The 12,373-nt window shown below is 40.8% G+C and overlaps 1 protein-coding gene and 1 long non-coding RNA gene across 8 annotated transcripts in view; one reads left to right on the top strand and one right to left on the bottom strand.

The window, feature by feature from the left end:
* MPPED1 (metallophosphoesterase domain containing 1) overlaps window positions 1-3,439 on the bottom strand; it is a 94,074-nt gene extending 90,635 nt beyond the window's left edge. Inside the window, exon 1 of one of the 7 annotated variants that reach the window (XM_059726632.1) lies at window positions 3,350-3,439. Coding sequence is in view for 2 of the 7 variants with exons in the window: in XM_059726637.1 (XP_059582620.1) it covers window positions 2,807-2,904 (98 nt within the window). In the remaining 5 variants the exon portion in view is untranslated. Of the gene's footprint in view, window positions 1-2,806; window positions 2,920-3,086; window positions 3,174-3,349 lie in introns of those variants that run through there. The other 6 variants (XM_059726634.1, XM_059726641.1, XM_059726633.1 and 3 more) reach the window with 6 other exon arrangements.
* A 338-nt stretch (window positions 3,440-3,777) lies between these two features.
* LOC109284530 (uncharacterized) lies at window positions 3,778-10,184 on the top strand. The gene is made up of 2 exons (XR_002092021.2): window positions 3,778-4,033; window positions 5,298-10,184. It is a non-coding gene; the product is annotated as an uncharacterized LOC109284530 (long non-coding RNA).
* Window positions 10,185-12,373: the final 2,189 nt, after the last annotated feature.

The raw sequence follows: 12,373 nt of genomic DNA, 5'->3' as shown, positions 1-12,373 counted from the left end.
ACAACTCCTATCTTAAATTTTAAAAAGTATATTATTTCTGATAAAGGTAATCAATAATATTCAGGGTTAGAACAAAAACTCTACACTAATTTTAAAAAATAACATACAAGACAATATAGATTATTTTGTTCTCAGACAAAGTTACAACCACTCAATTTATGGATAGAGAAATTAAAGACTCTCTTGCTATTTCATGTAGTGACCAAAAATTAAGTACTTTATATATAAAAAGCTAATCAATAAATAAATAAATACAATTCAGTATAATGCATCAATCCCAGTTCAATGCAACTGGAAGGTGGTAGGTATTTGGTAGTCCTATTGTAATGCCTTGTGTTGCATCACTTTGCAACTCGCATACTTGTCGACAGTTTTAACAAGGAAGTCACAGAGTAAATAGACATGTAGAATAAACTACATGGCTCTTCTGGAGGTGGTCTCTGCAGAAGTGGGTGGATACTCATTAGATGAACAGGAAACTTCAGTCACAGAACCTAAACTAGTTACACGAATTTACACTCCTGTCTATGTCAATACGGTAATTCATTTACCATTACCATACACATCACCCTTTAATTTGAGCCTTCTGTTCATTACAACAGAAAAGACTACAAAACAATACATTTGGGGAACTATTTTTCTCAAGAAGCAGAAGACTTGGGCTGTGTGTAGATGAAACGAGGGGCATGTGCACAACACTTTAAAGCAGGCTAAATGCTTCTGCACTGCTCTAATGGTTTTGGTGTTTGCATGCCTTGGTGGCCTATTGTACATTAATTCCAGCTGCTGCAGGAAATTTGGCGGCATAATGAACCTTAAATGACTTGGGGAGCAGCAAACTAAAACTCCTCCAAGTATTTACATTAATCTTGTCATTAATGACAATAAACAAAATCTATAAGCTTCATGGCTAGTGACAGACATTTTAATATATTTTTAACTCCTCCAACGAGTTTTAGTTTGCTACCCCTACAGCCGCAGAGCGAAGCACTGGGATCTGTGCAGCTCTGTGACTCTGCAGGAAGCCTTGCAGGCAGCCTAGTGGCAGCCTGGCAACAGCCCGGGAAGGCAGGCTCTGCCCAAGAAAAGTGGCCTGATCTCCGCCACCCCCCCACCAAGCCTGCCTGAGCTGTGCAGGGGTCCGGTGCTTCCCTCGCCCTCTCCTCCCTGCCACCAGAGAGGCAGGTAAGTCAGGTGTGTGCACGACACAGGGGTTTAATTGGCCCTAAATTGATGCGGTGTTTTTAAAAACCCACCATTTCAATTTAGGGCCCCCGTTTCATCTACACATGCCCTTGATGTCAGAAAAGGCTGTGTGTGTTTGATCAGAACTCTAACCCTCTCTCCATTGATACTAACCGCTCCTGTAATGAACATGCAGAATTAAATAAAAAGCACAGCCTGTTTAAACAAAAATCAACTTTGCCTTTCCTTATCCTTATGGCTTTGCATCACAAGCTAACATCATTTCAAATATGCTAAAAATCCCAGTGTAATGGAAGATTCTGAAACAGGCATTAGATTTGCTCTAGTCCACCAAACACATCTGTAAATCTCAAAAGTGGCTATTTTTTGTGTGTGAACACAGGGAGGCAATTTATTAGCCGTAATTCAACTTTTAATTAGACCAAAGAAGAGTGGTAGGAGTGTGTTTAATATATATTTACCAGTAGGTAGAAATTTTAAAGCTGTTCATGTAATCAAGATTTCCTGTACCCTGAGGTAATAAAATAAGTCACAAAAGCAAAACTCCCTGGGTAAATTACAGTTCGAATGATATGTATTGGTTAATTAACGTATTTATAATCTTTTCTATACTCACTAATGTAACATTTTCAAGAAAAGCCTTATGTCAAATAAAATCTCAGATAATAGCATCCATGTAATGCACTGAGGCAATTTACAGTATGTCTGGCATCATGAAACAGCTTATTATGCATGGGTCCTACTGCAAACTAGAACTCCATTGCGGATTAAAAGCATTTAATGGCTCCTTAGTTTTTGGAAAAGACAGACCTTTCTTCTTCCAAGGCTGATTTTAGATGCATGCATAACATACACAAATCTGTATTAAAAATATAGCCTGATATCCTTTGGGGAAAAAAAATAACCTGTTAGTTTATGTCAGTAGTCACTTCCAAAGTTTAACCATCCTGGCTAGCTTGCTCTTTTATCAAGGTCAACAAAACAGTTTTAGACCATATTCTAAGTAAATTCCCAGTTAATTTTAACACGGACGTCCAGAAAGGATCTTCATAGCCTAAGCATTAGCAGACAGTTTGCATGTGCCAGTCGGAAGAAATGGAAGGTCTACAGAGAATCCTCCAACTCCTGCTTTTCTTGGGAAACCCTGATGGACTGCTTCAAATCCTAGAAGGCACCATGGAGAGTCGGGGGTTTTTTTCCTAGTTTAGCAGCCAGATGCTCGCTATGCAGACTGCTCTGTGTGAGATACCTTCGACCCAGGAAAATAAAAGGCTGGATAAAAAGTGCAGCATGTTCACAGTGCTGTCCTTCATTGACACAAGCTAAAGCAGTTAAAAGAGACTCCAAATCAATGTCCACATCTACAGATCGATAGCTACAGATATATATCTATAGATCTAGATCTATAGCTAGCTATAGATATATCTATCCATCCATAGCTACCTATATAGATATATGTAGATAGATAAGCTATATCTAGATCTAGTGATAGATAGCTATAGAAATATCTATGTAAATCCAGTTAAATACAGATATACAGCTATAGAAATAGACCTAGCTGTAGCTAGATGGGTATATCTAGACAGACAGCGCTCCATACCCCTGTGGAGAAGACAGGGACCCAGGCAGCCCCGCACCCAGCAGTTGATACTCCATGCAGCTTTCCAGCCGGCCACCAAACTTTGCAAGGTCTTTCATCCTCCGCCCCCGCAAAGGAAACTTTTCCCAGCCCGCCCCAGCCCTTCCCCTGCAGAGGGCAGCCAGGGGCCAGGACCCCGGCGCGCCGCAAGGGCTGTTCTGGCGGCGCCTCCGCCCACCGCGCCCGCAACTCTGCAAACAAAGTAAGTTGCGGCCGGGCCGGGGGCAGCGACCACGCTTACCTTCCGCAGCCTCACGCAGCCGGCAGCGCTTCTCCAGGCTACGGCCCCGGCGAGGGCCACGGCTGCGGGAGCCAAGCAGGGGCCGCCTGCTCGGGAGGAACAAAACCCGGCGCGCGCGGGGGCCTGGGGGGAGGGCGCGCGCGCGCGGGGGTGGGGGTGGCGCTCGGGGGGCTCCAGACCCGCGGGTCCCCCCGGCGCCCTCGGCACAGCAGGCAGCTCCGCCCGCGCCGCAGTCCCGGCTCGGGGGAGCCTCCAGCACTTACCCTGCCCACTGGGGCTGCCGCGCAGACATTGCAGCATTTTGTGGGGGGGTGGGTTGGAGTTTTTTTGCATGCTGCCGCGGCTCCTTCTCCCGGAGCCCGCCCCCTGCCTCCCTCCCTCCTCCGCCAGCATCCCGCTCCTCCGCCCGGGGGGCGGGAATACCCCCCCTCCTGCACCACCTCCCCCCAGGCTCGCCCGCCCTCTCCCTTGCTGCTGGGGCTGATGCTGGGCCAGGGGAGGCATCCTCCCCCTGCCCTGGCTGCACCGGGGAAGCTCCTGCGCTCTGCTCCGGCTCTGCCCCGCCTGCGGTGCCTGCAGGACTAGAGAAGCCCTGGGGAGGGGTGTTTAGAGACCCACCCCAGGGATGGAGGAGGGAAAGGTATTTCCAGGTCCCGCTGGCGTGGAGTGTCACAGGGACTTTTTTCTTTCTTCCTCCCTCGTCCCCCCAGCCCTTGGCGCCTTTCCTCCTCCCCTTGCAGAAAGGGTGGAAGTTTCCAGGCTGTCGGGCCTTAGAGCCGCGCTGCTCCCTCCCTGCAAGGCAGTAGGGTGCTGCTGCGGGCACCTAGGCCAGGGCACTCCCCCCCCCCCGGGGTCTGTCTTGCTGCCTGAGGTGCCAGCTCTGAGCAGGGTCCAAGCTAGCAGAGGCTCTACCATCATCGATTTAAACACAGGTTGTTAAGACCCAGGTGAGTACAATCCTTGGCTGGGGTGGTCTGGTTGGGGCTGGTCCTGCTTGGATTCCATGACCTCCTGAGGTCCCTTCCAATGATTCTGCAATGATTTTGTCTTGGGGGTTTCCTGGACCAAAATGTCCCTTCTCCTGCCCAGCTAAGGGATTGCTACCCTAAGCTGAGAAGGGAGGGCATTCCAAGGGATTGTCTGGCCCTGTTGGTGTGTGCTGCAGGAACATCACACACCAGCTGCAGCCTGACAAATGGTATTTATAGCCAAAAGCTTCCAAAGAATTTTTCCAGTTATTTGAGTTGATCTAATAAAACACATCAGATTTACCCAAAGAACCTTGTCTGGACCAGAAGCACTTAAGGGACCAGTGCGTTGAAAGATGCCAAGAGAAATGGAAAAGGGTTATACAAATGGTCACCTGCCTTTGAAAGTGCCTGTTGGAAAAGGAGACAGCAGTTTCATCACCTTCCCCCTACCCCAACAAATAGGATTTGGAGAATTTGATTTGATTTTTTTTTCACTGAAACAAAAAACTGAGAACCGTAGACATTTTTCATTAAAATAAGAGATGCCATCTCCAAATAGTCCAGCAGTGAATGGTCTGCTAAAGCAAACATTTCTATCCTCCTGCATCTCAGAGTGCCCCAGCAGGGGGATTAAAAGGCATTTTTTGTGTTTGAATACTGGGGAAGAATCTGTGAATTCTTCCCTGCCGTGCCCTTCTGTGTTTTGAGTACTGAGGAAATTACCATCTGAATCTTTCTTCTCCAAACAAGTATCTTTCCATCAAAACTTTGGGTTTTGATGCATCAGTATTTTCTGAGACACAGAAAAAAGTTCTCTAAAAAATTCCCGACTAGCTCTTGTGTTAAACTGTTGTTGAGAATGTGCCCAACCTTTTGGGAGCGTGCTCAACCTTCTCAGAAATCAAGTAATTTATTTAGATGCCTAAGTAAGGATGTAGAAGACTAACTTCAGGCACCCTTTTTAAAAAACTTGGTATATATGGGTGTTCAGCTTTCCCCTGTAAAATGTGAGTAAGCAATATCTTAAAAACACTTTAAGATATTTAGATGAAAATATAGAAGAGCTTAATATAATTTTTATCCATTATTAATGTCCTAATATTAGAAAAGTTGGTTCTCGTTCCTTGGAAACTATGTTGGTTTGCATCTAAATGAGCTATTAGAACTGGAGTCAAGAAAGGATGCACAATTGCACCAACACACTTTATATTGCAGCTATTCTTCATCTCATTGCTGATAGATTTCCACCTGGAGTCAGCATCCAGAATCACAAGAACAGGAATTTCTTTAATATCAACCAGTTATGTTCCAAATCCAAGATGATCTTCAGTATGCTGACAGTTGTGTCACGTGTGCCCACTCAAGAGCTCTAGTTTACCTTTGATTGCTTCTGTGAAGCATATGGAATGCTTGGACTCACTGTCAGCTTCATGAAAACCAAGATACTTGACCAACACACTCCAGACCAACAATAAGGCATTGATTATGTCTAGCAAACTTATCTCACTATGGTGGCAGATAGAGGAGACAAAGGAAAATAGCTTTGACTCAGCATCACCAGGATCTACTCCTTGCTTCCATAACTATGCTACATCTGCAGGTGAACATGCATATTGGATCAGCCTCCTCAGTTATGTACAGACTCATCAATAACTCCCCTCTACTATATGAGGACAACAGTCTCTCAGAGGGACTGCTGATGACCAAAATCAGTATTTCAACTAAACTTAGTATTTTTTTTCTAACTGAGAAAAATATGTTTATTCATATTCTCAGTTCTTACCTATATTACAAAATGATAGGTGATGCTTTTATTTTTTTACTATAACTGTATTAAATGTTATTTCTACTTGTTACTTATGTCAAGCTCTAGTTCAATGGAAAGGAACTCAAGTGCAAGAGGATTTTTAATTTTTTTTATTAGGTAGAATTAATTTAAATGTTCTGAATACATATTAAAATATGTTTGTGTTTGCATTTAAAGCATTTAATAATCAAAAGAAGTATTATTAATACTGTGGTAATTGAAATGATTGTTCCTGATTGCTGTGTCCTTCAAGATTAAGAGCTGTTAGAGCTCGTCTTCTAACAACCAGCTTCTACTCGGAGACTAGAAGAAAACATGCTATCCTCCTTTTTCAATTCTCAGTCAGTTTTGTTGGCTCTGAATTTTGAATTGAACTAAGTAAACTAAAATAAAATAGTCTCTGCACCTGTAAAATAGACTATTGCTACTTCTTGTTTAGTACTTCATTTTAGCTGATTAATCTGTGATTTCTGACAGTATTATGACTTCCTTTGAGCAAGCATGTACTTTTTATTTGTTGTTTAATTTAAATTATTTTAATTACTTTTGATATGTTTAGGGCCTAGCATAGGTTGCTATAATTTCAGGTATTATAGGTTACTATAATTTTAAATGGATTTACTTATTTAAAAGAGAAAATATTTTAATAAATCTGATTTGGAGCTTTTTATTAAAAATTGATTATCAGTTACTCTGGAAACGGTATGGAATCATAAGTCAAATTGCACTTGCAGTGTGATTTTGATGCAGTTGATGGGAGTACAAAGCTTTTCTAAAGATAAACTGTAGTTGCCTTTGGGGTGTGCAAAGCGACTGATACTTGAAAGTAGAGAAGTGTTTATATCCTGTTTCTAACTATTGTTACAGAGAGCAAAAAATTACTGTAGACAGACATGTTAATTATTAAATGAATGAGGAAAAAAAGAATTTCAGAATCTACACGCTAACACACTCTTTTATTACCCAACTCCCTCCCCCCTACCACCCTGAGTTCTACCTCCCAAAGCCTCTCGTGCTGTTCACTGACCATCTCTTTTCCTTCTTCAGCCAAGATAAGACTGACAACTCCCTGCATGTTAAGTTACTGTCGGTATTCCATTGTCAATTTTGTCTCTGCCAGATGTTATTACTTAGTGCATCAGAACCAAACCAAAGTCTGTATTTGTTGCATCTTTGATTTACTCTCATATGAGTTAATTCTTTGGTGGAAATACAGTCAGATTTGAAAGGGCTTTGATTTGGGTCAGTGTTGATTTACATATGGCAGGAGTCAATGGGCTTGCATTTTCTTTCACTAACCCTTAATTGTAGATTGAAATGTATTGGTTGCCTCTCAGCTGTCCTATATCAGGTAGAACATTCAATAGCTGAACTATCTTTCTGTTGTTCTCCTGGAGAACTCCACTTGACACCTCTTTACAGATGCACGTTTGATCATTAATAACTACTCACTGAGCACAGTGATCCAACTAGTTTTGTATCCACCTTACAGAAGTTTTGTCTAGTCTGCATTTCCTTCCTTAGAATGTTGTGGGAGACAATGTCAAAAGCCTTGCTAAAATCTCATCCACTGTTCTCCTTCCATCAATATAACCTGTTACCATAGAGGAAATCCAGATGGGTTTGGCATGACTTGTTCTTGAAGAATACATGCTGGCTGTTTCTGATCAGCGTTTTCTACCGCAGGTGCTCAGAAATAGACTCCTTGATGAACTGCCCCATAATCTTTCCTGGTACAGATATCAGACTGACTGTTCCGTAATTCTCCAGATTCTCCTCCTTCCCTTTCTTAAACATAGATGCATGTGGATTCTCTTCCTACCCTTTTCCAGTCACCTGGGACTTCACCTCGCCTCTCCAAGTTCTCAAAGATGATATTGATAGTGCAGTGTCACTCCTGTGAAACTGTTGGGTGATTAGTGACAGTTAGGACATATTTCTGAACAGTGATGGCAAAAGAAGGTGGAATGTTCTAGGAAAGTGACAGCAAGAACAGGCAGGCTCTTGACTATATACTGATGAAGGCAAACATTTGGAGACCTGCTTGCTCTGCAGGGTGATGTTCGTGCTTATTTAAGCTTGCATGTTTAATAGGATAAAGCATTTTTTGTGTTATATAGTAAGCAAAGGTCCCATCTTGTTTAGATAAGCTGAGTTAAGGGCCTGCTGGCCTAAGCTAAAATTAGCATGACCTTTAGCATGGTTATTTTTGTTAAGAATGGTCTGGTGGAAGGGTCTAGTTCCTGTCTGGTAAAGGTCAAGTTCCTCTTTTAAAATACTTTGCTTTTGAGATGAGCATGTGTGACTAAACTAATTCTATAGGCTTTTAAATTGTAAACAAATTAATTATAAAAAGGAACTTTGTGATGTTATACGCTAACATTGCTCTATAAAATATGCTGAAGCTCACAACAAAGCAAGGCTGGTAACGAATATCTTGTGTGGGTAACTGGTTAAGTTTTCTTATCATCCTAATCAATAAACCAGTTGAGAAGCTGTGCTGGATTTGTCTTCTAAACATTTATTCATGAATTCATCCATAGTCAGTAGTGGTTTGCGAGGGATTTCTTGGGTTAATTCTCACCCCCTGTTCCAACTATTAATAAAATGAGAATATTGGCCAGCCCACTTGCTCAGGAAGGCAAAGAGGAGAGCTGAAATATGGCAGTGATCGGAAGGAAAATGATAGAATAGATGGGATCTTTAGAACAGGTCAAAAAGAAAAAAAAAATGGTGGCAAACCAAACCAAAACGTTTTTACAAACATTTTTTCTATTTTTAACAGTCTCAAGTCTTTTATTATCCCAAGTCCTGTAAGATGAGCTATTCAGATAGGGTTACTGGAGGTCCCATGGTCCACTCTGGACCAACTCTCGGAATACAGTCATATTTTTAACTTTATCGTTCAGTGATTAAAAGAATAATTTTAGATGGTAGGAGAACGCTAATAACACAAAGATGTACAAGATTATTGTCCTGCTTTGTTTTGTTTTTTAATCACAGATTTTTAAAAACAGATCTAGACACTAATAGTCCAGAGGAATTTCCAAAAGAGCTCCAACATGCATTTTTAAAGCATAAGCATAATAAATATATAGCTACCACGCTACAATAAATTTGTCATTCAATTCGTTCTCGTTAACATAGGCTGTTTCAATGAAAGATATGTTGGCCTATTTCAATCATGAAAAGCTGTTCTCTTCTGTCTGTACTCCCAAAGATAAAGGAATAGTCGAAAGATCCAATCTAAATCCTTAAAAAGTATCCACAAGCCATGATTGTGCTGTAACCCTTCTATTACATAAATAGAAGTTTCCTTTACAGTGTCCTGTACAGTCAGCATTTTACACCAATAAATCTCAAATTGGCGCCAATTGCTTATGATTGAAAAGCTATCTATTATTTCTGCACTGGAACTGTATAGATGCAAAAGAAGATGTGATCCCTGAGTAGTTCACAAGCTAGGACAAGTAATTGCCCGTTATCAGGTACTTATTTTCAATACTATGGTACAATAATTGTGAATACTAAAGAGCCTGTTGCTAGAACGGTCACAAAAAATATAGTCCGTGATCCATACTTAATGACCTGAATCCAGGATCCCAAAAACAGTTATATAAAGTTGTCTGGAATTAGATCAGTATGTACATTAATAATAAATACAAACATACAACAACACAAGGGTGTAGCAAAGTGGTTGACCATTATTAGATTTTAGATTAGGACAAACAAAATAGAAAAATCCCAGATCATCCACTTTACCTAATAAGGCGCAGCCAAATAACCACTTGAAATCTGTTCTCCTTTATATAAACACTGCAGCATTTCTGTAAAGACTTGAGTTCGGTAAGTGATTATTTTATGGGTCAGCCAGTTTTGAAGAAGGAGTTTTTTCCGTGGGATTAAGTGGGAAGTGTATTTTGCTGCAATTTGTCTTTGACAACAGCTCAGCAGTCACTTCAATGTAATATTTTATAGATTGTTAAAAAGGGTGCTTATGTTAATAACATGAAATAAGTATTTATTATCTATTAAAAAGAGACTAATATTCTGGATGGGATACCAGAGTTTATGAATAACTGGGATCTTAAAAGACCAGGAATTATGTATTATGAAAAGATTGCATTTCACATCAGTGAAATATTCATCACTTTGAAAAAAATACCTATTTCCAAATCACTTTGAGTTATTGCTTGTACTTATATTTATATATGTTAAAAATAGCTTCTAATGGAATGTTTCATTGATAACAGCAACTGTTTTAAAGAGTGTTTAGAGTGTTTTTCACTTATACTGTATAAAAAAGGATTTAGTGCTTAATATTGAGGGTTTATTTGTTTGTTTGTTTGTTTTACCCTTTGTTCTTATTTTGTATTTTCTTTCTTTGGAAAACTTTTTTTCCCCTTTCTGGATATTTCACATCATCTTTTCCATTCGTCATCAGGCAGGTTGCTGATTACCAGAATAACTGCCAAGCTTTCAACTCCTTGTCATCAATGGGCTGTGAATGACAGCCAGCATTAATGTTGGCAAGCTCCCACTCTCCTTTTTGCCTTTCCTAAATGTAATTAAACCACGCTAATACAGCAAAAGAAAAGCTGCAGCTTTATTTTACTTACCCTAATAACAAAACAATTAAATCACAGAAGCACACAATGCAGTCAAATAAACCCATTATGACAAGGAAATTCAGAGGTATGGGAATGGGTATATGTAGTGTTTAGACAGAGACTGCATTATGATGACTCTTCTATTCCTGACTCTACCACTAATTCATTGAGTAATCCTGGGTGAAGTTGCTAAGGCCAGCATTTAAGAATAGCCACTGATGTTTGCTGTTAATCTCTTGGTCATCTCTTCACAGGTAAATTGTAAATAATTACAATCTTGGGTGGATTGTAAATCAATTAATGTTTACAAATCCATGGATGATGTTCAGACAAAGGTTTGAGTTGTATTAAGCAGCCACAGGGGCAGAAGAGAAAATGACAAACCATCTATCTCCTTGGATATTGTTGGGGAGGAAGCCCTGACTGTTAGTAACACTTTACCTTCAAAAAGGTCAAAATATGAAATTAAGAAAAATACTGTCTAAATGTGAGTACTACATGCCAAAAAAGAATGAGACTCTTAAAAGACACTGATTTTTTTTTTTTATGTGCAGACAAACAACAGAACAAAGTGCAAATCAGTATATTACTGAGCTAAAGAGACTGAGTAAGAACTGTGCTTTTGGGAATGTGACAGACTCTTTGATTAGAGAGAGAATTATTTGTGACATTACAGACATTGCATTATAAGAAAGGCTATTGCGTGAGGGAGAAAAGACTATCCCAATACTTATTTCATGGACAACCTCTTTTGGTGCATTTAGTTCTGGTGCTTGGGCCTTCACAGTTTCTGCTGTGAAGGCCCAGGCTGCAGAGCTGAATGCATCAAAAGGAGTTGTCCGTGCAGTATGTATGGAAGAATGTGGCCAAAAAAACCAACCTGGAATTTTCCATTGGTCAAAAGCCACCTTATAGGTGGAATTTTCCATTACCAAGAAAACATTATGTGCAGCAACTGTGGAAGGCAACATGGCCCCAAGTGTTCTGCCACTTTTGGAAAGGTCTGTTTTAAATGCAACAAGAAGAACCATTTGAGCAGATACTGCAGATCTCAGACAGATAAACCTCAAGTGCACATAGCTGAGCCTACACTAGAAAAGGAATTTTTATAGGTATGGTAACCTACCCAAAACAATGAGAGGGACTGGACTTTGCCAGTGGAAGTGGGTCCACATTTAACGTGGACTCTCAAGACCAAAAGCATCATCAGATGATATGAATGTTGTCTTGTACTTCATGCACACATTTAGCTAGATTCAATTTCTCACAAGCTGCCAGACCCAAAATTGGTGTCACCTCCTTAGGTACCACAGCAAATGAGAGTTTATATGCTTTACTTTTATATTGGATGCTAGCAATACAACATCCCCTCACTATATTTTTTTCAGAATAGCCAGTTATTTTGATGTTTGCTGGGCTCACTTTTGGTTTCTTTTTCTATATTCATGCTCTAGTAAAACAGCCCTGGACCCAGCTGGTTCCCATCAAGAGATCAGGGCAAGTCATCCCTAGAACAAGCACCGCCTACAGCAAGCCCAGATCAGTGCCCTGGGCCCAGCTAGGCTGAGTGAGGCAATCAGGGCAGCCAATCCCCTGAAACCATGGCCCCACCCATTCCAGGCCTTAAAAGTCAGGCCCGATGAACAGTTTCCTTGTCCAGGTAAAGAAAGTTCTCACTTGTGATCTTCTATGTGCTTCCTTGTTAATTTTCTGATTTTGTCTCCTAGCTCTGATTCTGGTTTCCAGTTTTAGTAAGATCCTTGGCATTCTCTGATCCTGGTTCACCACTTGGGATTTTGGTTTGACCTTTGGCTCTGGCTTTTGATCTTGGTTAACCTTTGCCTTATCTTGTCTCCAGCTTTGGCTTCTGTCCCTGGCATGTCTTCACTTCAGCTATGG

Source organism: Alligator mississippiensis, chromosome 4, assembly GCF_030867095.1.
Source record: "Alligator mississippiensis isolate rAllMis1 chromosome 4, rAllMis1, whole genome shotgun sequence".
NCBI lineage: Eukaryota > Metazoa > Chordata > Crocodylia > Alligatoridae > Alligator > Alligator mississippiensis.
This window is presented reverse-complemented; position numbering and strand designations above follow the sequence as displayed.